The sequence below is a fragment of the Lepeophtheirus salmonis genome, chromosome 6, assembly GCF_016086655.4.
Source record: "Lepeophtheirus salmonis chromosome 6, UVic_Lsal_1.4, whole genome shotgun sequence".
Lineage (NCBI taxonomy): Eukaryota > Metazoa > Arthropoda > Copepoda > Siphonostomatoida > Caligidae > Lepeophtheirus > Lepeophtheirus salmonis.
Window position 1 is genome coordinate 41,786,487 of NC_052136.2, and position 27,119 is coordinate 41,813,605.

Here is a 27,119-nt window from a genome sequence, read left to right on the forward strand (position 1 = left end):
TCTTATTTAAACCCAAATTGTGGATTGGGCAGTCAAGTAAATTTGTAAATAAGGGATTTCAAATAAAGTACAAATCTTTAAAATTATGGCATATGGGAACTTTTTTAAATTCGATCTCATTTTAAACTGAATTTTGTTTTTCAATATTCTTCAATTATTTATTGAAAATATTTATGTGAATATTCATCGTGTAACATTTAAACCAAATAGTGAATTGGGCAGTGCTTTAAATTAGTAAGTACAGATTCAAAATAAAATTGGTTTTTTTTTGTTTCGTCCGCATAAAAGCAAGCTAGAATGTTTTCCACCAAAATAGAGTATAGATTACATTTATATTCTTTAACTAATTAATTATCTTCCGTTTATGTTAATAAAATATTCTGATTAATCCTTTGAAGGCACTAGAATTTGCTCTTAAATGTCGCAAAAACTCCCGGTCATAAATCATACAATTGATACAATCATAAACATTCATGGGTATTTGAATATAAATCCCACAATTGACTGGAATATGGTCTTGAAGTAAGGTTTTGTTTAACTCACCACATTTATTGTATGTGGAGTGATTTTATTGAAATATAATTTTATAAGGGAATTATATACTTCAATATTATATTTGTTGCGTTTTGTTAATAGGTAAAAAGTAGCTTAAAATATATTAAAAAAACCATTGATCTCCTTTTTTTTTATAATTACGTTTATGTTTTCTCCTCACATAAATGTATATCATGGTAAATATGAAATATGAGGTATCTTCTTAGAGCAACAAAAAGTTGAATGATAGTCGTCAAAATTAGACTTTGGCGAAAGATCAAAACAATTATTCTTTTTCTAATAGTGAAACTATTTTCCTTCACGGATTTTCCAAGTATATAAAATATTACATATCTACAGTTGTATATTATTATGTAAAATAGACCATTTATAAAAACCTACTCAATGTGAATGTATTTGAATCGTTTGAACCTCGTATTTCTCATAATTTGTACATAGATAATTTAGTCTCATATTGTATGTTGTATTGTTCTTTTACATAGTACGAAGGCACTTTGAAGAGGAGAAGGATGATGATGACAAGTCATGCAAGATCATCAAGGTATGTAACTAAGGAAGAAATGGGGGATGTATGATAATAATAATAATAATTCATCTCTTTAAACCTCAAAATCCATGCAATTCATGTTGTTATTTAAGTTTAAAAAAATTAAAAACTTTCTATTAGGTATACTGCATACATTGTATAAACTACATATATGTCCACAACATTAAGCATAAATTAAGGATCAAAGGAGTAAAATAACAAAGAACGATTTCAATTAATCGACTCCACCTAAGTACATACATAAATATATTCTGCATAGAAAAAAAAACAGAAGAGATTTGAGATTTGCTGAATTCGTGACTTATTTTTTCAAATTGATTGACGAGTGGATAATCATAATCATAAGTTTTGTGTTATAATTTGCGCCTAATCATGGGTGGAGTGTAACCAATTAGGGTCGGTTTTCATTTCAACTACGTAGGTATGTAATATTTTCCACAGCTGAATAGTAAAAATGGAAGATTTGAGTCATTTGGAACCATAGACGTAGGAGATGAGAATTTTTAAGAGGGATACCTTCAAGTTTACTCCATTTTAACAACTTTTTTTTTTTTTTGAGAAAATACTTTTTTTTTTTTAATTTTGAGCTTATTCAAAATATTTTAAAAAAAACTGATAATCCGAATTCACCCAATGTGAGGATCTCCTACATCTATGTGTGGAATATCAATATGTTATTTATTTAATGCCTTTTTTTAACATAAGAAATAAAAAAATATTTGTTAATAAATTGCCCGAATTCGAATAGTTTGATCATTTTTTACGCCTATGTCCGGATTACCAATATAATATCCAGGTGAGTAATTTTTAATGGGTGATATCTACATCAGAAAATCTACATATATCCATGTATTTGACAGAAATCTCACGAACTTGATGATGAACTCTGTTTAAAGGATCATTACGTTCCGCTAAATTAATCAAGGGCGAAAAATAAAATAAATTATCTACTATTAGATATTTGGAAATTTCTCAATTTACTCGGAACATGTACATATTATTAACTTATGTAGTAAGACAATGTGTTTTGTATTTTTTATTACAAGATTGATTTTATAGCTATATATTGATGTAGATATATATAAATATGGGTAGTTTTTATATTTATAGATTAATTTAAAGTTCTATGGTAATAATAGTTATAATTGAATTGAAAGAGTGGGGAACAGAATTATAAGGATAAATAGTTGTCAATAAATATTCATTAAATTATGTGAAAGTGTGTGAAATAATTAGGTACATAATATTAGCAAGAAACAAACAATATGTAGGATACAATGGATTGACTTCTGGTGTCGAAGGAGATTCAAACATTTCATTTGTAGTAGGTGATATCTGATACAGTCTTTAAAGAAGGAAAGAAGAAGTACATAATAGGTAAAATCATTATTAGACGAGTGTGTCAAGTGTATAGGTCCCCTCATCCGTACTTGAATGCAAGGAGCTGAGACCCGTATCTGAGTTGTCATCCAAGACGAAATCCTCTTTGTTTGATTGGATGTTAAGGGATTTACTAATGGTCCCTCCTGGAGGAAGAGAAACGCCAACGGCTTTAAGTATGGATTTAGTAAATTTGGTAAAGCTAAGTTTCTTTGACGGATCCGGAATGACAAAGGGCTCTCGCTCATCCATTTCCTCTTCCTCCTCGTCTTCCTCTTCATAATAACCTGAGGTTGAGGAGTGTGGACTAATATTTCGAATGTCTGTTTTAGGAACTTTTTGTAAGTCCATATTAGATATTCTATCTAATTTGGCACGGAGCTCCTTCTCTTCAAAGTCTGCTCGATCCAACTCTTCTTCGAGTCGGGAGGCAAGCTCATTACGCTCATTCACCAAGTCTCGCACACCGCTAATACACCGTTGATTTTGGCTGATTTCTTCACTAGAGGCATCGTTGAGAATACGAAGTTTCAAGCAGTCCTCACGGGATTGACGAATCTGCTCATTACACTCTCCAGACTCCTCCTCGAGTCTGGATGTTAACTCTCCGATTCGCTCTTCTGTTTTTTCGAGACGTTCGTTCAAAGTTAGTAAAAGTTCAAGCTCGTGTATTAGCTCTGGAGTCTGAGTCCCCTCACCCCCACTTCCATCATCGTGCTCATTCAAAGCTCTAAGTAAATAGTCCTTTCCTGCTAGCTTTGTTCGAGCATCATGAACAGTTTCCTCAATCACGTCAATCTGTTTTTCCCTCTCATGCAATTTCACAAGCTGACTACGGATTGTCTCTCCTTGATTTACGATGATCCGCATGAGTTTTTCAATATCCGAGCTTCGTGGATAGATCACATCATCCTTGGACTCATAGCGACGTCTCCGTCGACGCTTCCGTCCAATTCGTTTGAGAACAAACTTAACCCGTGTTTTTTCATCACCCCATGCCGTCCAAAGCTTTTGGATTTTGCAGTCATTACTTAAAGGTCTTTGAACACCTTTCCAATGCTCAACTATCGCCAATTGCTCCAGAGGAATTGACTTGTTCTCAGCATCCAAAAGTGAGGATATGATATCTGCGCAAGTTGTTGATTTGGTTATACCCGATACCCATTTCTGACGATCATTGACCCAAAAAGGTATTTCAGACATGGCTGCTATAATGAAAAAGAGAGAGGGGAAAAAAATTAGAATGAATGAACAAAAAAAAAAAATGAGATTATGATTGGTGCGTTTATTACACATTGAAATTTGCAGAATTTTCTTATAATATTTCCCTTCTAAACAATTGATATTACTTATTTGCAATAGCCACTTGAATGAAAGCAATCAATGCTGTCTGTCGACGTTACATTAACATAAATCTACCGTCTTTATGGCCCTTAATGTCATCATGAGCAGAGCTAAATTATACTGTATAGACGGTACCTACATATTTACCACGTAGTATCCTTTTTGTTATTAACATTGGTAGACAATATGAGAACCTAAGTACTACATACTAAAAATAATGGGAAGAAAAAGGAAGAAGCAGAAAAGAAGAAAAAAAGGGTTTTAGAATAACTAAAAGAGAGAAAAAGAGGATAAAAAAGAGAGAAACTTTCACTCTTCTTCATTTTCAACAAGCAGCATTACATGCAAGAACTCATCATGATGGAAGAGATGATCTCCTCATTTGCAAACATTTCCCTGTGGCTAAAGGAATATTGACCTTGAATCAAACCACAAACACAGGATAAAATAATTAAATTTTATCTTAAAAAAAATGTCATAAATTATATTAGCAAACAAATCATTTACTTAGAAGAATTTATATGTATGAATATTGTACACACGGACCCGTTCAAAGTCTAACTCTAAATATTCGCGTGCTGACCATGGAATTCCATGAATTATCAATATTTTTTTTCTTTTTTTGCACATACACATTGGTAATTTATTTACATTTTGAATGTGAAAATATATATATATATATATCCTTTCACACTGACTCAATGGATTAAATGGCTTAATGATTAATGAACACTTACTCGTAAGGATTTCCTTAGTATTTATTCTTCAAAGATATAGCAACAAATCGATGGAGCGTTTATCATCTAGTGTAGTGCTCGGAGATTGTCACAAAATCAAGAACAACAACATTCTCACAAATATATAAATTCACAGAAAATATTTACTATAAATTATCTTCTTAATGATGAATACTTTTAAATAAAACAATTCAAATTATGTAGGAAAAGAACTAGCTCCTATCGCCACGAATGATCAGAAAATACTAAAATCCAGAGTGCGCGGTTTTTAAACCATCAAAAAAATGAGTGTAGGTAAGCGTGAGGGAACGCAATTTTTGTCCGCCTTTTCCTCGTCCCTCCGTGCGTCAAACCCATTTGTCATTTACATATGATATGATGGCTATAAATGTGTTGAATTCACCTCAGCAAAATGACGCTTTGTCAATATTGGTTTTCATATTTCCTTTAGTGGATTTCTTTTCTTAGGAAATCACACAAAAAATGGGCTGAGGACCTTCCATCCGTCCTTCATCCACCTTTCGCAAATACATATACCATACTACGTATATAAGTAATGATAATCCACTTCCGGAAGGAAGTCTCCAATGGAGGAGGGGAGGGGGCTAATATAGGAAAAGACTCTCTGAGTATCTATATTTATTCAGAAAGTTAACAGAATAAGTACACATATACATATCTTCATTAATTTCTTTCTGAAAAGGAGAAAAGGCTCGAAAATAGATCGTTGCTATTCAAAAAATACCTATATTTTCAAAAATTTCTGAATTTCTCTGTATTTTGTTGAAATAGGGAATTCTTCAAAGTTTAACAACAGCTAATTTGGATTCAATAACTCGACGATCAGAACACTAATAAGATGCAAGAAAATAAAACAACAAAATGTAGTATACAAATAGGAATTATTTATATTTTGAGGAGTAAGAAAAATCAGCAAGGAGTGCAATCAAGGGTACTGTAGCCAATTCATACGTGGAGTCTAGCTATATACAAATGCCCCCCCCCCCAAGTCTCCTTTTTTTACACTATCTGAAAGAGACATTTCAGATTAGTGTTATAGCTAAATATGAACTCTATATTTCCAGTTATACATTCTAGAAAAGGGAGAGGTTTCGTGAGATACACTATTATTTTCATGGGCTTCAATCGTGCTTATTACATACATACATGAAAGTGTTAATATAATAATTACAAATTGAATACAGAGTACAAACAATTATTCATAACCTGTAAAGATCCTTCCTGGATCCCTTGTACTTCATCAATGAGGAACTATTAGCTATTTTTATTGAAGTAAATATTACATAGAAATATTTTTGCTTTGTTTTTGCCAATGAATATTAATATATGTATATAATGGAATTGTAATGAGCAAGCTCAATCGTGCTCAAATGTACATATATATAGATAGATTATTATAATCTGCCCTTGCTTTGTTCTATGAATGTGTATCTATTTGTACCTAAATTAAAAAAATATATATAACAATATATAGATGAAGAGGTTCGAGAAAAGAGTGAGACGCAACAGGTAAACAATGGAGCTTGTAATTTAAAAATTTGATTTTTATTTTATTCAAATAAATATATGTATATAAATAAATAAATACATAAATTTTCAATGCATTGTAATTGACTATACAGTATATACACTATACATACATACATTCATAGAAATAACAATTTCAATTTAAATAAATGATACAGCACAAAGAAGGATAAATGACACAATTTGACATTCAAACTCTGTTTCTATTGTAAGAAGAAATCAGAAAAGGCCATGCATACCATGTATGTATGGTTGTATATTGTATATTCGTAATTAATTTCTTCCACCTAGAGGCCTAATATAAATAGGCACATAGTAAGTAGTCATTTATCTGAGGTGGAACTTCTCTAATTAATTAATCAACTAGTACACCATTTACAATAGAGTCCCTAAAAATTAGACTACTATCCGTTCTATATGGAAATTAAAGTATGTCCCGTCCTTATGGTGTTGCCTCAATAACATAAATTTATACTGTATTTTAATCAAATGTCGATTTGTCTTTATCAGTGTTCTGAACATTGATTGGTTGAATTTGAATTAGCAGCATAGAGAAAGAAACATGATAAGGAGACAAGGGTTTTTATTTGATTGTTTGGTTTAGTTACACAGGTAGATAATAAATATGCAGATCTAGAAAAATTTAATAGAGCTTTCGTATTTGTTGTAACTGTAGATATGTTATAATCCGAAGGAAACAAATTGAACTTGACTTATCTAAATGAGTACATCTCTAATGATTTATATCATCAGATTAATTTTATTCACGGGAAGATCTATTAAGCTTATTAATACATCAGCAAATAATCGTAAGAATAAAAAAGAAGATTGAAACTATTTACCACTTATGAACTAATGGCTTTGAGTTTTTTTCAAACTGTAGCATCTCTATTTTTTCAAAACTACTTTTAATTCCCCGATTTTAAATGAAAACTCCAATATCATACCAAAGTTAACAACTGAGTATGTTAAAATATTTTCAATCCATCGTTATAATGTATTTAACATCTTTAGAACTCGAGTCATGTTTTTTTCTGAATAAGCGGAAAGCTCTAAGAGGAATAAATCAAGAAAGTGTACAAATATATATTGTTTGATAAGGATCAAAGGAAATAAATTAATGAATGGGAGCTTGAAGGGTTCCAAGCCTGCATTTTCCGGATAATCCGTGAAAATTATGGTTTTAGTAAAGGCGTTATCTTACCTCCCTCGATTCGGCTCTTTTAAAACATTTTTCATTTTAAAGCACCCCCTGAAAGGCATCATTTTCACACTTTAAATATATATAAAAAAGTACTTCAACTGACCAATTGAATTATTCAGTAACTTTTTGATTATATGTTATTCATATAACTATTGGGATAGATTAATCATTCTTGCCCTTAATTGAACATTTATTTAACGTAGGATATTTAATTAAATCTCAAAAATATCTAGATTGACGCGTGTGCATTTCATATTAGAATGGTTTCTGCGACCAATTTGAACACTTGCTTAAAATGAGCCATCAAATCATTTTTGAGACCGATACATCTCTACAAATAATGGAAATCATTCATAACTCTAATCGTCCAAAATTTGTGTGGTATCAAATGAGTATGAGTATAGCTCATAAAAATTCCTCTGCAATAAAATAAGTTCTACAAATAATGTCACAAATATTTTCTAGGAATTCCCTCTGGAGGGATTCACTTTAACTCATTATCATGATTAAACATAATACAACATATATCATTTTATGACTACTCAATTCCATCTTTAAAGAAACAAAGAACAAAACAAAGTGAGACTTTGAGATGTTGCTAAGTGCTATACCTACATATTAGGACACAACCGATATATTGATGAGCCTATTAATGAGTTATATTTTATTTTCCAAAAATAAATATTACTTAAATATTTTTAAATGCTTACGCATTAAAAACTCAAACAGAGCTGATGCAGTCACTCGTAAAAAATATACAAAAATTATATGTTCAGAGTGACCAACAATACAATAAACTGAAACCACAATTAAAAAATTATTTAAAGAAAAATTATAGAATTTTTTTAACTGACCAATGATGGTTTTACAGCTCCCATATAGTCAGTGTCGAACCAAGAAAATCCATACCAGTTGGGTCTTTGTACAATATTATATAAGGTACCCAATCTTCCCCTTTTTACCGAACATGTAACTTTTTACATCCTATCCGGGACTACTCTGAACTTTTTTTATACAATCATAAATTGTCCAGTTTCATGATCGACTTAAATGAGAAATAAATTTTTAATTAATAAAATATAAAATATTTATTGTAAAATCCTAAATACGTTAACTAAAAAAACTTTTTTTTTTTTTAAACAACAACAAGAATCAATAATCTTTTATTTTTAAAATTTATAAACTTTAAAATAATAACCTCTTCCCACCTAAGCCATTTTTTTAATTCAACTATGGTCATTGGTTACCTTATACATATACTTTTAAACACCTGAATAATCAATGATCAATAATCAATCTTTCGTTGAAAAATTAATGTCCTATATAATAAAAATTTAACCTTTATCAGTAGTGTTATGTCGGTCCTTATTTAGGACCGAGGAACGTGTTCTAGTCTAGTCCGGTCTTATCCAGTCCAGTACCACCTGTCATTCCTTTGCGAGGTTTTTTTTCTTTTAATAATTAATATATATAATTATAATTTCTTCTATTTTGACGTTTTATTTTTTCAGCTTTCATCCATTTTCAGCTTTCTGTTCAGAGTTCAATTAATTAAGTAGAAAGAAGTGGGATTAAGAGCTAAGTGATTTCAATTTCAAGAGTAAATGCCCCAGAACGAATGGAACTGCCTTTTTTAGCGTTCAGTCTTCAATATATATATATTTTTTTTTTTTGCATTCCTTTTATCAAACGTGTGTTCAGCTGAAAGTAGGTCATTTTTGCTTTCTGTTCACAAGCCTGCATTATAAAGAACACAGGTATATTTTTGCATGATATGTGCAATTCTCTTCATATATCTATTTTGGCTTAATAAACCATCCACACTTTTAGTTAAAAAAATCAAAAATAGTCAGTTAAGGACCAATAAGAACGTTACTAAGACTTTACTAGATGGGACCAAATAAATAAGGACTACTTATAACTCTTGTTCAATGTCAAAATATTTTGAAATAATTATAATCAATGGAATTATATATATGTGAATGTCGCCTTTTTCATTTGTTTCAGCTGTTGCAATGGCTGATTCAAAAACTGATGCAGGTGTCATTATAATAACAATGGCTCATATCCTTTGGATTTCACGGACTAAACGTCATATATATACATATTTATCCAAACGAAAATATGTATATCACAATTACTTTCTTTGTTGTTGGGATATTATTGCTCAGGACTCTAGGAATCATAAAAATGATTGCTTAATTGATATTAAAACTAAGATCCACAAGGAGTGATAAGTAAAACGTGGTCTAGACATCCTCTATTTCGTGTGTGTGTGTGTGGAATACAACATCAAAACAATAACAGGGCCTCGTAAAAGGGAAATTCAATCAAATCAATTAACTCTGTAAGAGGTACCCATAAAGCAATTATATCCATAGAATTCATTACAATGTCCTACAATATAAATACTAGATAAAGACGGTATTTGTGGGGGCCGACCCTTCCTGATCAGTGATCATCAAGATAGAAACATATATATGTTGCCTACAAGTTGAGATATCTTTACAAAGGGCAACTTGTATAGGCCAATTGTACAAGTTAAAATTTATTTGTCTTAAAATGCACTTTTCAATTACAGCATTAGTCATTCTAATTTCCAACTATTAATTCATAATATAATTTCATTTTTATCTATTAAAATCACATGATTATTATACATTTATGAGTAACATAACTGTGGGCATTTGAAGTTAATCTGCTACAAATTACTTATATTTTACTAATTTGCAATAAAATAGACAATTACACCATTAATATATTGATCATTCATGAAATATATTTGTATTATTTCCATCCCAAGTACTATAAATCCTTCATTTAAAATTATTCATTGCATCTGTGCCGCGAAAAGGATTTTTTTTTTCTTCAAATGCATTTTTCTCTCCAACCAGTTATCAGATTAAAAAATAAAACCCCATTTTGAAAGCATGATAGATTATAATTTATTTTATTTATTCAGCTCTGGTCTTTTTACGAGGCCGAAAATACGAGAAGGCTTCGCTACTTGGTCCCTCAGAAAATCCTGGAATTCCTTCTTGATCTAACATCTGATTCAAATTTGGCAAGTTTTGAGGCAAAAAGTCCGGCAAGATGAAGTTGTCAAAATTGTCATGGAGCCAATTGAATTTTTTTTTTTTTTTTTTAGGTGTGGCATGGAGTCGAGTCTTTTAGAGGCTTCAAATTCCCTCTTAACCTTGTGAACGAACGTCCCACTGAATCCCAGAGTTCGAGCAATTGTTATGTTTTCTCTCCCGGCGATAATTCCTAGGAGGGCTCTGTGCTTTTTTCAAATATGTGGACAACGAATTCGTGAATTGATTCCCTTTTTTTCAACTGGTGCAGGTTTTAACTAGTGATCTAACAAAAAAAATCAATTACCTAAGTGCCTACCTTTGACGAAAAGAGCGTGCCAAAGTGACAGGATAGATAGCTTGTGCACCCTGCATATTATATGTATACATAGCATGTAAATTGGTTAAAAAAATGACCCCCAACTAAAAATTTCTAACTCTCCCCCCTCCCCTATTATTTAAACTCAGTCTATGATAATAGAATTTCTCTGTTGATATCCTTATGAAAAATTCCCGATAAAAAATATTTTTCCGAGAAAGATTGCATTTAACTATATCATATATCTGCATAAGTTTTCTTTATCTAATTAATTATATGAAAAGTACATAAAGAATATTTCTTTATAATTTATTTTTTCTAATAATGTAGAAATAAGGATTAATTTTGGATCTTTTACGAATTAATATTTCCAAGGATCCCGAAATTTATAAATTTTTTTCCTTGGATTTCCTGAAATACTCTTTTCCGGGGGAAATCCTAATAGATACCTATTACGTTCATAGTGCATGTGGAATAATATCCCTCAAAATATCTACTGAATACAAACCTTTTTCATTTTTACAAAGTTTCTCTTCGTTGATTCTCTTCTGACTCTAATTGAGGCTTCTTCCCATTCTAGTAGCGATTAGATTTATGTGACTTGATGCCATTAACTTGTTTTCCTTTTTTGAGGGTTTTTTTTTTCTGTGTGAGTGATATATACCTAGGTATGTATCATATATTTATTGCAATGAGGTTAAAGATTCTCACGGTAAATTAACGGTTGTCAAATAAAACATCCTTTTTACCAAAATATACAAAAAGTAAAAAATCATTCAAGTCAGGAAGTGATGACTCTTCCGTCAGGGGTGTATAATAAATGTGCTATACTTATTAATTATTATAAATAATATATTCTGTTGCTCTATAAGTTAAAAACAAAAAACTACATATTTAGCTACATACAACATGCAGGTGAAAGTTGACTGTTGATGATAATTCATATTATGTAGTAATTAAGCAACCAAAACTAAGAACCGTTGGTTATTGTTCCCATGCTTCCCGTATTTCACACATGGTTCAAAATCTTTTGTAATAAGTATGTGGGTAGAGTATTATATATTCAGAAAACAATTTGAAGTAATTTAATGAATAATATATTTGGGAAATAGTGGAAATTTGTGAAAAAAGCCATTTGTCATTTTGTTATAAAATGTACAGAAGAGAAACAATAAACCACAAACAAATATTAACCATTATACCTATTAAGAAGATATTACTCTAGATTACGGTGTAAATTCACAATTTATTTTTGGTCAGCTCTTGATTTTCGACTTCTCTTGCCGAATATGTTATTTTTTTTAATAAAAATATATTAATACGGCTTTTCAATACAGATTGTATTAGTTAAAATCTATAAATATTAATTCATAATAGGACAATTCATAAGAATAAAACAGCTGCAATATATCACCAGTACTATTTATATTAATTATTTCAAAAATTGATGCACAAACCAGAAAAATTAATGTTCCAACCTTTCTAGATCTGAGTTTCTTTTCAGGTGATCTTTTTCTGCCTTCCTGTCCGATGTTGTCATTGAGTTGAAAATCCAAATTTTTGCCCATCACGTTGAAGAGGATTTGTGAAATCTTGCCAAGAATGCTTGCCCATTTGTGACCTTGACTACACACAATATCAACTATTGCTTCGATTGTAGTTTCTGAGCTCTTTCTTAGCTCTTTATGTTAGATTTCTTTGATATGAGCAAAGTTAGGGTGTTTGATGATTTAATTCGTAGACGGTTCAGGAGAATGCTGAAGTATTCTTTCCTTTGGAAGCAGTTATAAAATTTTTTAGAATTGTGTACAGGTTCGAAGATGGGATGAACTTTTCTATTGATGTTGTGCGGATGAGTAATTGAATTCTGGAGCTGACCGCCACAAAGAAAATGAGTGAAGAACTTCCTGTTGACTAAACAGTTATTAACTAATACGGCCACAACTATAAATCCGATTTGATAGAGGGTTTTCATAATCACAGTATATTTGCTGTAGAGGAATTCAGCGTTTAATTTGGCAATCGGTATAAGTGCATGTAGTTTCCTCCAACAGATTTCATCATCAATGTAAAAACAGTTTTAGTTGTTTGGTTGTTCTTGTAGGCCAAGAAATTACCTCTAACAAACTCGACTCTTTCTATGGAGTAGATCTCATCGATTATAACATTGATATTACACTCTCTGCTGTTAAGGTGTTTGATCCTTGTTCCAAGATATTTAACTATAGATGACAGTAGTACAGTCTCTACGGTAACTGCAGTAGACAGAGTTCTAAGATACTTTGGACATGGAACTGTAAGCCAATTTGACTCGAAGATTCGCTCATAGAGGGCCGTACATATCGAAATATTTTGCCACAGAGGACAAACAGAGAGAAGACAATGTGAAAATCTCCATCTGTTGGGTTTCTTAAGGAGTAATGTCATCTGTTCTATGATGAACGACAATTTTGAAAATGAATTGGCTCCAAGTCTGGAATGCAAATAATTTGTTCTATAAGCACATGATGATTTCATAAGTCTCTTCATTATTCAAGAAGACTTTTGATCCTAAATACGCAGCAATATCGATTCCTTCAGTTACTGATTTGATGACATTAGCCTTTGAGGTTAGACAGTGGGAGACTGAACTATTGATTAGTGTAAAATTCGAAAGGTAAGGTCTTCTTGGATTTTGAGGCTAGCTTAATATCAAGGCCCCTACCATCAGTCGCTTCCAACTTAACAAGGGCCAATTTGGCAGATTTAATTAGTAAAATCCCGACGGTAATGTTTCATGTAACAACTTATCATAAAGTTCGTTAATAGTTAGCGCCTCTTCTTCACCAAACATTTTGAATTCCAAGGCCTCCTGACGCTCGTTTTCGACTTGGAGTCGTAGGCTACTAGTGAATGCTCGGGTGGATCTAGGAAGAGGCGGAGAAGAAGATATGTAGAGAGGAAGGTTTGTCCATACTCAAAGCACAGCATCCTTTTTCAAGTAAGTTTCAGTTAAGGAATTCAATTAAGTACATATATCAATCCTTGAATTTTTTTTCTATATTTTCATTTTAAAGTAACTTAGCCTTTTACCCAAAGCTAGAACCTCTTTCTGAGCTTGTATCCATAAGAGCCCTACCTTGTTTCCAGTTGTCGATTAAGTAAACAACCACTGCCCTGTCTACGGAATAGGTAATATAATCCCATTTCGTGAAATGGAGGCTGCACAGTCTTGAATTTTTAGTAATTATCTATGTATATTTTTGAATTCACTTGTGATCTACTTTCTGTCTTGGAACAGTCCTCTCCCATTTGGATTATAGTTCCAGATTAGTAGGCATATTAAAACCTAGAAAACTATGGTATAGGATCTTAGGATTATTGGGGGTGCCGTCATGGCATTGAGGGCATCCTGGGGCACAGCACTTCAATCCCACCACCTTAAACTTAAGTCAAGATCGAAATCCTGAAGCTATAAGTATAGTTTCTACTGAAAACAATGACTAATCAATTTTAAAAATGAGCAGTGTCTTGGAGCCGGCATGCTTTTTTATTCATCTGTATGTAGTCCAGATAACTCTAGATGCCCATGGTATAATACTATGTCGCCTTCTTTGTAGAATATTTATGCTCCGTTTCCAAAAGAACAGGAATACAATTTCTTGTTGATCCCTTATCGTTTATATACTATATATATTCGCAAATATATTATTTCTGTGAATAAATTTTGGCTATCATACAGAAATACAAATTTATAGTTACTAAGAAATATTATGTATAAGATTTTAATATTACGGAATATATACATGAATTGAGGCCCATAAAAATTATTATGCTATTAAATAAAATGGGGGCACAAAAAACTTTCTTTACACCCCTGGTATAAATATTGTGATTTTTTAGCTGGCCCGGTTTTTGTAATTGGTAATCTAAAGAATGAATTTTCTTTTTTTAGCAGTTGTCATTATTTTTTCATTCCTGAGTAGGGAACAATGAACATCCTCTCCTAAATGGATTCAATTATATTCAAACCTGATTGAACATTCGTGAGCACTTATAAAAGTAACTTTGAGGATTTGTTGTGGGGTTATATTCTTGTTGGACTCAGAGTAGAATTGGGGAGTAATTCTAGTAAATGTCCATGTTTATTTCCTTCTTTCCACCTTGTCACAGCTGATTGTAGCTGATTTCATGAAACGTCATGACCATTATTCTTTCTCTCCTTCAAAACATTCTTGAAATTGCAAGTGTTACAATGTTGATTTTAGGTGTTTTTTTTTAATATGCCCATTATACACAGAATTTTTATCACTAATTATAACCCAAATAAACAGCACATAATTCCATGTTATTAGGTTACTTTTTTTGGGTTGTCACATGATCAAATACATTTTCCAAACACCCCATAATTATATAACATGCAGCTGAGGTCTTCCAAATACCCCTTTCTCCTCATGTTCTACGAAATGCCCATTTCCATTTATTATAATAATTGGTAGTTATATTTTATAAATTCAATTTAATAATGCAGTAGATTAAAGCTCGATCTATCAGTATTAAATTTGGCATGGAGTCTAAAATTTGTATGAGAAACATTGGTCAAAGATTGCAGCATTGAGCAAAAATTCACTTCTCTTATTGCCCATACATCCGTAAGGATCTTGGCCTATTTTTCTCAAGAAGTCCCAGTTCTCTAGCATTTATTAACGGCAAAAATCAGTCCCAGTTAGTAATAGTATATCATAAATAAAAGTTATAAATGTATATATATATATAAGTCTTTATTTTACAAAAGGATTTAACTTATTTTTGGGTTGCCCAAAAAGAATTATGGCCGATATGTGGTTTGGTGAGGTGTTTTATATGACCTTCTAAGTTCAAAACTTCGTCAATCACAGCAAAAACGGACATTCAGCAAAAGCATGAACAACTGAATTAAACACTTTACCACAGTCCTTGCAATAATCATTAAATATTATGCAACCCTTAGCCACTTGAAATTTGGCAGTGAATTTCCTGTCATCGCCAATCCTTTTAGTGGAATTCATTATATGACTTGTCCATCTGTCCTTCAAACTTAGAATACTGAGATATTTTCTACAAAACGTGACGGCAACAGTTCATACTTTTTTAAATGAACCCATTTTCATAGGCCAAGGAGTGAGCAGATAGTGTGTTACTGCTGTCCTTTATAAGAAAAAAAACTTCCCCTTTGAGAAAATATCATCACCCTTAACATCATGAATTAAAATTATGTTATTATCCAACCCTTCCCTTCCATGTTTATCTTATTTTCATGGTTTTTAAAGAAATACCTCCTTCCTCCGTTCTGATGTATTATATCGATTATCCAGTTCGAGTCACATACCACATCGTTCTTCCACTGAATTATATGAGCTGACACAATAAAAGAAGAAGATTAGACCCCCTGCGAATTTATCATTTTTATTCCTTACAAAATCCATTTTAAAATCATGCTCGACAATATACAAGACCTCCAATCAACATCCGGGTTCACAATTAAATTAAGAAAAATCTTTATGTAAACTTTAGGCAATGTAGTAGAAATCGTAGAAAGCCAACACCAATTTGCACTTGCTACTTTTTTATGAAGGAATATATGACTTACAAAATAACTTTTAAAGCCAACTTTTTTCCTCCTAAATTGAATGATCTCCGATTATTGGAGACAAAGTATCTTTATACAAGATCCATGGAATTACTTGTGTATTATATTAGTCGACCTTTTTTTTTAATCGAAAATTTATAAACTCTGATAATTTTTAAAGATCAAACTGTTAAGGGAATTGCAGTTTCTTAACGCTACTCCGTGTCTGACCCACCTAATTCCGAGAACTTCTAAACTTTCTCTAATTACGTAAACTCGAACTTGGGTTCCGCTAATCGCATCCGTAGTATTACCATTTTATACTTGTTGACTGCAAAGCCAGACTTTATCTCAAACTTCTCGAATCAACTTAAGAGAATTTCGAACCTCCTAATGAGTTGTTTCTCCGATTTAGCCTTTACCATATGAGTCACAGCATCTGCATACAGGTCAATTATTTTCCTGCTTGATCCTAGTGGAATACCAATTTCTTTTTGATAATCTTACTGAGTTCTTGAATTGCCGAAACGAAAAGCAGAGGAGATTATTTACTTGTGTTTGTCCTATGCCAACATTTAACCAATATTTTAATGGATTTTTAGGAAGAACATGTTTTTATCTTGTTCCATGTTCAAGTTTTATTACTTATTTCATTTTACGCAAGTTTTTATACATTTGAATTCCCTTAAAACACTAAACCTCATCAAACTAAAAGACACATCATACGACTACTAGGTAATTATCTCATAAGTAGTTACATTAATATAATATCAATTATTAATAATCCGTATTTTTAAATAATTAAGTATAAATAGATTTCGATTGAATACATCATAAATCGTAATATCTCGTCGTGTAGTCCTATCTGTAACATATTATACCTTGTTTTTTTTTTAAATCCATACCAGGACTCAGTTACATTTGAATTCATAATTCAATAGACCTTGTATTTATAATATTAATTTATATAGCACATATTTCACAAAAGCAAAGAGGTGCTATGAAATTGTTTGTAAATACTAATCATATCCACCTTCCTCCATTGAAAGTTGAAAGACTATTCAGTAAAGCAGGTAATAAAAATTAGCCAAGTAGGAGTAAATTGACTCCTCAGCACAAAATCGAAATTAACTTTTCTAAATTTTAATTTTTCTATATAGAATTAATAATATATTTTAATCATAACTATGATTGATATATTTATATATTTTATTGCCTAGCCCTAAGCAATAAAAAGTTAAACATAAAAAGAATAAGTAATTTTGTTATTTTTAATGTAATAAAGAATCGGAATTGTCCATAAAGATAGTATTGAAATCTGAAGCGGCTAAAATTTTGGTATCGGTACATCTCTCGTTTTAATAATTTAAATTTAAATATTTTAAAAATTTGAAAATATTGACACCCAATAAACCAGATGTTGATAGGGCTAGGTCCCTTTTCAAAATCAAAATATCGTCACCGTACAAGTAGAACAAAATTTGAATTACATAAAATAAGCCTAGAAAATTAAGGAAACATTTTTTTAATTTATAATTTCGGTAATATAAAAAATATATTTTTTACATTAAAAAAATAAGAGAAACTTCACAGTTTTGTTACATCTAGAATGATCAAGCTGCTTTCTTCTTTCGGGTTGAAAAGTTCCTTACAATATGAAAAACTAGTAATATTATTAAGTTTAATCTCCATAAGTGTATTATTCTTGAACAATCTTCGATTCTCTGGTTATATTTATCTCTATCATGATAATTTATTGCTTCTGAAATCACAACGTATTTTAGCATTAAATTTATCAAGAAGAAAAAATAAACTGGTGTTACAAGCTATATGTAATATTTTTAATACTGAATTGATAGGTTGAGGTACACTCTCTTTTTATTTTCGGAATAGTCATAATTTGAAAAGAAGTTGGAAATATCCAAACAAATTCTAGTTTCTAGAATTTTATCAAGTGAAAAAATAAATTAGTTTTCATTTATTTGGTTCACATAGTGTGTTAGGAATCATACTTCTAGTTGATGGATAATAGAGATTTTAACATTAGCTAAGTTCATATACTACGATTTATACGCATTTGGTCCTAGCCAAACTCCAGCAAATAAAACTTTCAATACCATTTCAAGTTGAAAGTTTCAGTTTAGCGTTCAACTACTGCGCCGAAATAAAAATATTAACAGACCAAACCTGCTTATCAAAGATATCAATATTTTAACGACTCAAAATCTGACTTTTTAAAATTTTAATAGTTCTACTGAAATCACTTAAAATTATTTATTGACAACTCAACATTACAAATTATTATATGCAAAGTCCATTACTGTTAAATTAAATCATATCAGATAAACAGGTATATATGTAGTAATTCATTGGGGTAAAGAATATTAGTGATACAGCACGGTGTTACCTTGCTAACACAAAAATATAGAGTGTATTTTGTTGTCAACGTTGATGTTTTTGCTTCTTTTCTCCTAATCAGTGTTCTGAACTTTGATTGGTCGGATTATAATTAGCTTCTTTTTAAATTTTGCGTTCTGTTCACAAGCCTATTTGTAGAATATGAAATAATAAACTGTAAAAAATAAATTCTGATAGGCGATCAATTGTGATATAGCGATACTATATCGATTATTGCAGTATCGCAATCGGTCCTGATCTCTATATCGCAACAGAAATAGCAAAAAAAAATGCGATCCAATCAATTTGTACAAAATTATATATCATGTAATAGTGCTGTGGTTCTCGAGAGTATTCTTTGTCTTGAGACTGTTTTTTATGGTTTTGGTCACATATCTAAAGGATTACCTAGAGAAGGAGAGTGACAACGTCATCAAATGCAAGCCCCTGGTTAACGTCTTAGTAGTCGGGATTGACAAACGCTTCAGAACCTACTTTGAAATTAGGGAGATGCTGGTCGCCTCAGTTTATTTCCCTCAATTTAAAGTAGTCTTTCTTACTGAGGAGATTCAAGAAAAAGATGCCTGACTGATGACTCTGAAGGTCTGGAAACGATCTTGGCCTACCCGAGGGTAAAAAGTTATATCAAACATACAATATCGTGCTTCCTAGCAGTGCCAGCAGCGAGCGTTTCTTATCCATGACCAAACAGATCCTCAGGAGGACTAGACAGAGGCTGAGATACAACAACTGTAAGAAGCAGCTCCTGTTAAAGTCAAATAAAGAGCTAGAAGATAAATAATTTATGCAGATATTTTATTATTCGCCGCCGACTATATTTTATTTTTTTTCTACATTTATTTATTATAGTAAAATATTGTAAATATATACATTTGAAAAAGGTGTATAAATCGTTTATTTAACTTAAAAAGGTATATATACATAAATAGGTTTAGTTATAGGTTTAAATAAATTGTATATTATAATATGATTACAATTAAATTGATTGGATCACTAATCGCAAATGACCCTGATCGTTATATCGCAGTGAATTTCTGATCTCATTTTTGGATCGGATCGCAATTATTTTCCAGGTCGCTCACAAGCCTACAAATCACTTATCAATTTTCATTTCACTGTAAGTTTGAGTAGTTAAATTTTGAAGTTGCCTAGCTGTGGAAAGACCCAGACACAAACATCACTCCAAGATACAGACATGCGTTAATAAAAATAGAAGAACCTGAACTCTTAATTTTGTACGAGTATGATTTTTCATTTTAAAACTCTTTTTTGTAGTAAAACTCAACATATACATATTTGTTAATTTCCACTTGTGGTGTAATTTTTACGTTTACCGAAATTACGATAATTTTTAAACCCCTAATTATTCATTTTGAATCGAAAATGGTTGAAAAACAAGGCGTGTGTCAATATGTCAATTAATAAGAGCACTATTATATTGCAGGTTACTAACATATTTTTTTTTTTTTCAAACTTACCCTTACCGGCATTTCAATAATTTTCTCATCACATGTATAGTGTATTATAATATATCTGCTAAACCAATTACCCGCACTATTTAGTATATTGGAGCATAAGCTCAATGTCCTCACATAAAAGGTTTGTAGTGAAGAAGGATTCGAGAACCAATGTTCATATGCACTTATTTGACTAAGTATAAATATGAGATATTCAGGATATCCTCATCGGTTTTGGATTTATTTTGTTCAATAGTTACAATTAATATTATTGTACAGCCAGTCACACTACTCTAATTTTTTATCAGAACTCAGCATACATGTATATCATATTGTAGTGAAAAATATATTTATTAAAATACATAAAAATGATGATGTACTAAAGAAATATCAATATAGATGGGGTATTAGTATATATTGGGTTATAAATTGTAAGCCTTTTCGGCATGTAAAAAAAAATACATGGTAATCCGGAAATTTTGAATATTGTTTGAGGGGGGATCAGCTTAGCTAACATGACGGTTTATTACAGTACCTGTGAGATTAAGGCTCCACTCCGTATAAGGCAAGGACATCGGCAGAAATTACTCCCTTTTCAATACTCAATTCTACTCTTAGTCCAACAGGTACTTTCTAACAAATCCTCAGCATTACTCTACGTCATATATGAGCACACACTGATGTCAAATTTCAACTAAATTTCAACAATGAAAAATAAAATTAACAATTCAATTGAAGAACTAGCTTTATTGAAGTATGACAATTTATAACTTTACAAGGTAGTTCGATACATTGAAAAACAATCATGGAAGAGTCAACTTAACATCGTCAGTTGAGGGAAAGCATACATGAGAAGGAATCTGAAATGTGGTATTTTTGACAATTTTTTCAAAATACAATTGATATTTTTTTCGCAACGAGAGTTCTTAGCTATTTGTTTCCATCTCTCTACAAGTAAAACATTATCAGTCACTCTACTTCAAATTATGATAACTTATGCAACCTAGTTGTTCGACATAAATACCCAAGCTTATATTGGTAGAGATTGCTGAGACAAGTACGGAAGGGGATCATTTTATTGGTCAAATTTAAACATGTGCAAACTTCTGATACCAAGCATTGGTCTAAAAAACCTTCATTTTTATGGTATTGTATATTTGTACAATTTCATTGAAATACTTACATCAATTTATTCCTAGAACATAAAGTTAATGATTTTTTTTGAAAAAATGACAAAAAACTAAAGAATCACATTTTTGGGTTTTGAATTATATATATTTTTAAAGATATGTATTTTAGATTAAGATATAATTAACTGATTTATTATAGGACCGTTGTAAATGAGTCAGTACTCTAGTACGACTAGATTACTGGTATATCGAACGACATTAATTGTCTCAATTTTAAATTGTGTGTCGATCTTTAACTTTAATTGTTTGGAAAATAAAATAATACAATTTTTTATAAAAATAACTACTTATTATAAAAAGGTGGATCTTCAAATAAAAAATTTAAAAAAACGGCCAGCAAAAAAATTTACAGGATTGACATTGCTGAACATATAAATTAATTCAGGTGTACTATATGTATCGCTCCCGCTTTCTCCTTGTACTCTTACAAAGAAACCATCTCTAATGATATCTTATGATATAATTTGTTATGTAAGTCGTGTGTATTTTTTTTAGCTGTCCCGTTATTTTTGGAATTGATAATTTGATGACTTAATTTTCTTTTATATAATAGTTGTCATTATTATTTAATTCCTGAGTAGTGAACATCCTTTCCTAAATGGATTAAAATGTATTCAAAACCTCATTGGACATGTCCTTATAAAAGATGGAGAGTAATCTCGAGGATTTTTGCAGATTTATAAGCGTAAGTCCTTGTTGAACTCAAAGTAGAATTACAGATCAACATCAAAATAACTCTTGAACGTCCCTATTTATTTTTTTCTCCCCCTCCTTCCTTGTCACTGATGATTGTAGCTTATCTTATGAAACACCATGAAAGCTAAGCTGTTCTCCTTCAAAAGATTTTTTCTTTTTTTTAACAAGCCCAAAATAGGCACTATTTTCATCATTATAGATAAACTATATGTGATTTGTTATCTCCTATGACAAGTTTTCTCTTCCAGGTAGATATTTATTCCGATATTCTTCTTTGAACATTCTCAGTGATCAACTATATTGAAACATCTAATGCAATATTGATTCAAAATTTGATATCTAATCATTTATGTATTTTAATCAATATATTTTTCAGAAGAAATCTAGATAATATACACATGTGTTTGTACGAGCACTAATAAAAAAAGGAGTATTGTAATTTGTTGTGTTTCTATGAGTCCATGAAATTGTAGTAATATTAGTTGTAACTATGGGCAAAAGGAACCCAAGATCGATAAGGATAATCAGTATAATTCGTATTTACACGTAGCCAATTACCTTCACATGAACATGGAATGGACTTTGGCTATCAAAGCCTACAATAATCTCCTAGCCTTCTTAGCAACAAGAATTCTACGTGAGGACATTAATTTTAAGCAAATATCTGTACATATATAAAACATAATGTTCTTTTTTTATACAAATCTGAATCTTGGAGAGCGTCAAGATACAATTTTACTCATCAAATTTGTAGTAGGATAAAAATAGTTGGATAATTTGATATGGATAGGACGTAAAAATCAAGACAACTTTTACTCCAGGACATGAATGCTGAAAACTCGTGTTCATGTCCTAGAGTAAAAGAAGTATTTGTATATAACCATGAGTCATGAGTCATATTTAAATAGTGTAAAGAGATTGGTTTTAGTATTGGCTACAGATTTCTTTGTTTCTCTAATTTTTCCTTGATATAGATGTCTCAGAGCATATTAACTACTATTTAGAGAAGTAAAAAGATTTTTGCTTATTAGGAAGTGTGCGTAAATTATTACAAATTATATCAGAACATGATATATGTACAGTATTTTTTTTTAGATATTTTTTTCAGTTATGACAACTTAAATGTTAGCATGATTGGAAACATTTGAGATGCATTTCTGATTAAGAAAAACAGATTTAAAAAATATTTAGCCCATTTCATTTACAATCTATAAGTAGAGATGTCAGATGTAATAAAAGGACCCTCAACTATTTAAAAATAGTGTAAATTGGCAATATGTATTTTTTATTTATTAACCTATCATCATTCTTTCAAAATTCATGTAAAAAACACAATATCTATTAAATATACTTTTTTGGTTATCAAAAATAATAAACTAAAAATACTGCGAAAATGCACATTTTATAGGGAATTCCTTTTTACTTCGTTTTCGTGGTGAGTTGCTCAAATGAGTTAAATATAGACTGGTGTAGTATAAAGCAGCTAATTAGTAGCACCTTCTAAATTACTTCCCTTATTTAAGAACTGACAGTATATCAACTGACATGATGCCGCTCAGAGCATGGAATTATAGACTCTAATTCTCCAAGCTCAGAGTTACCCCATTTTTTATGACACCATTTCAGGCATTGTTTTTACACTCAACAGCAATAATTAATTTTTATATCTCTAGATATTAGGGAATATAATAACTAAATTTGAATTTGCACATTTGACGCCCATGTACACAACACATTGTTAGAGTTGTAAATTCTAAGAATTTTAAGTGTGTGATTTTTTTGTAATAGACTATCTTATTTCCCAAATCTGTATGTCTTTGTATTATATATTTTTAAATGCTCTGCACATTATTATGTTTTAATCTCAAACATTTCCCTTATCAAAATAAAGAAATTCAACTGTTTATTGTTCAAAATGAGTTTATTCCACGCCAAAATGACCACAGGGTACACTTGGTATGTACTTTGGTAGTAAAATTCTGAACATTTGAGATCAATTAGTTCTGCATAGAAATCCAATCGGTTTTGCAATTATATTCAATGTTAAACAAAAGCCTTTTTTTATGCAAAAAAAGGCATAACATTTTATTATTTTATTAATAACATTTGACCAATGATATTTTAACAATTACCATAACAACGAATAACAGTTGTTTAAGTATTCATTGATTTGACACATGTTTTTATATTTAATATAAACTTCACCAGTAGCAAAACTTTTTATTAAGCCCAAAGTATGTTTAATTTATCTATATTATCGAATAATATCTTTGAATTTAAATAATCAAATAACTTAAAAATTTAACAACTTCCAAACTTATTTATTGTTAAAAATATTTAAAAATAAATTGGAGCCTGTTCCTGATGTATTTACTAGAAACAAATTTTGAATTCAATCTTGAATTAAAAGACAAACAGATTGAAGTTAGCTATATTTTTTGAAATTTTTGGGCATTTTGAAATGGCCCAGTAAGGAAAATAATAAAAGTTAGTTGCAATTCCCGTTACATAACATCTGTGGCATTTCTTGTAAATTCTAAAGTATTCTCTTTAGCTTGGCGACTGTATAGTTATAGTGCTATAACTAGAATTTTAAACTTTTTTTTTTCTTTTTACCTTATACTTCTTTTTCTTGTGTATTGTTTTATACAAAAAAAAACCCTTGACCCCTTGAAATATTTTACTGAAATATTCCAAAAATGAAGTCAAAATAAGAATATTTAAATTTCTTATGACCTCAATTTTGATTTTAAAAAATCTGAAATATACTAGCGTGTACTTGATCAACAATAAAAAAAATTGCCCAACTCTTATGAATATGAAACTTTGGGAACATGTTTTACATAAATAGAGGTATCACTGTCCCAAAAATAGTGGTGGCTTTTTTTTAGTTACCAGGGTGGGATCTCAAAGTTAGTTTACTTTTCTCCAGAAATTTGGACAATTTTACTTACGGTTTTTATATATTAAACTTATTCTATGACTCATATAGATTGAAAAAAGAAAACTGAATTACAGTCATTCATATTATTGATTAGAAGTTAACAAATTTAAAACAAAAATAAAAGTAATTTATAATATATCACATTAAAAAAAAGGAACGTCCGGTAAAAAAACATTAAAGTGACGTTGAAAATTTTGGTCTGAGACGAGTATCTATATATCCGAAACGACTCAAAATCATGTCCTGAAATTTGGCACGCTTAATTTACTCATAAATTTAAGCTTGTGTGCCAAAAATCATTCAAATCTAAGAGGGTCGGGTGACATACCCTCTTTGATTTGACCCTATGAGAGGAAAGAAATAAACACAAATTCAACTCCGTATCTAAAAGGACATATCAAGGAGCTTCTCCGAATTCGATCCTCAATTTTATTATTTATTCTAACAAGGACTTATACCTTATAAATCCCCAACAAATCCTCAACGTCACTCTCCGTCTTCCATGAGCATATTCATACGTATGTAGTAGTTTATTCTTATTATTTGATATTCTCTCATGAAGAATAGAAGAATAATTATGATAGCATTGTAAAATAAAAAACACTGTTCAAATTACTAACTACAAATAGATCAGACTCTAGAAAATGCTCAGAATTTACCAGTCTATGTTTATACTATTTATAGCATATACCTAGTATTACCTTTTTATTTATATATGTTTATCAATTATAATTCCAGAAGCAAAAAATGATTTCTCAGAGAGAGAAATATCAACGGAAGATTGATGATTGTGTTCGAATAATGGAAATTATAGAGTGTAGACGAAGTGATCAGTGTATATTTTGCTCAAAGACAAAAATAAGTTCGGATGCAATCATATACGAATAGCAGAAGGAGATATTGGTCACAGTTATGATAATCTATTTTCCAGGTACGTGGATGATCGTATTATGACTGTGAATATAGATGCCGCTTATATTCAAAGGCCACATCAGGTGAATCGTAAATACTAGAGTAATGGGTTTATTTCGTTATGTATTCCCACAATAGATGTTAATACTTTATAAAAAAATATATGAAGTAAGTCAGTTCAGATAGATTATAAGTATTAAAAAGGAGAAAATGTTGGATTTTACATTTTAAACTAGACTAGTAATATCAATATGTCTTAAGTTGATATATTTTCTGATTATCCATTTTTTACAAACAAAAGAAATAGGGACAACAACTTAAATGAAGCGATACACAAATCTTGCTAAACATAATGATAAACATAGATGAAAATAATAATATAATAAAAAGAATTATTTTTTTGCAGCTGCTACCTGAATATATGTTTTTCTGAGGATTTGTTGGGGAGTTACAAGTGTAAGTCCTTTTTGGACTCGGAGTGGAATTGGGGATCGACATCATATTAATTCTTGCCTACATCATTGCTTGATACGCAGTGGGATTTGTGTTTATTTTCTTCATTTCATAGCTGGTCGCAGCTAATTTCATGCAACATCATGGTAACTATCCTGCTCTTCTCCCAAACATTCTTAAAACCATCACGGTGAGCACGTTAATTGCTTGGTTGTTTTTGGTTTTTTTTTCATATCGGTGGATAGTAATATTTTCATCTATGGTAATAAAAAGTATGAAATAAATAATTAAAATCACATTTACATTATCAGGGAATATATATTGTAACTTTAGTATCCAAAAGTCCCGAAAAAACGTTGAGCGATTTTGAATATTTTTAAAGTTTTGTTTTGTAAATATTTTTCGTATTGTTTTTCGAAGGGACTTGTGTTCCTTATTATATGTTTTGTGTTTCTATTCCAATGACAAACACATTTTAAGAATAATAGGGTCAGAGACGACCTCGGTATAGAAGAACTTGACCAAGTACATTGGAGCTAAAATATGTTCGATCCAAACGATTGATTCATTCGCATTGTCTATTGAATCTCAATCTTCAATCAATGATTGTAGATGGCCTCTCTTCTTTATACCTTTTTCCCCTATCTAATTTATTTATTGATCTTTTTTCATGGTTTTTGTTACAGCGGTTCTTGGAACCAACATACAATAAAATGAATCAATTATATTAACTATTCAATACTTAATCATTTCA

The 27,119-nt window shown here is 30.6% G+C and overlaps 1 protein-coding gene across 2 annotated transcripts; it reads right to left on the reverse strand.

The window, feature by feature from the left end:
• Window positions 1-2,112: 2,112 nt before the first annotated feature.
• Window positions 2,113-26,459, reverse strand: LOC121120665 (ras association domain-containing protein 10). 2 transcript variants are annotated; one of them, XM_071889509.1, is made up of 2 exons: window positions 26,326-26,459; window positions 2,113-3,690 (listed from the first exon to the last, which is right to left on the reverse strand). In XM_071889509.1, the coding sequence occupies exons 1-2, from the start codon at window positions 26,411-26,413 to the stop codon at window positions 2,492-2,494; spliced, it is 1,287 nt and encodes a 428-aa protein (XP_071745610.1). In that variant the 5' UTR covers window positions 26,414-26,459; the 3' UTR covers window positions 2,113-2,491. The 2 variants fall into 2 exon arrangements, with proteins under 2 accessions (XP_071745610.1, XP_040571466.1); XM_040715532.2 differs by lacking the exon at window positions 26,326-26,459 and adding an exon at window positions 4,564-5,038.
• Between the last annotated feature and the right edge of the window lie 660 nt (window positions 26,460-27,119).

Bases quoted from the DNA above. Each gene is read 5' to 3' on its own strand.
- LOC121120665 (XM_071889509.1), bottom strand. From the start codon at position 26,413: ATGATGTCGATCCCCAATTCCACTCCGAGTCCAAAAAGGACTTACACT. The intron at 3,691-26,325 runs GTAGCAGCTGCA...TTTTCATTATAG, and splicing joins TCAGAAAAACATATATTCAG to CAGCCATGTCTGAAATACCT.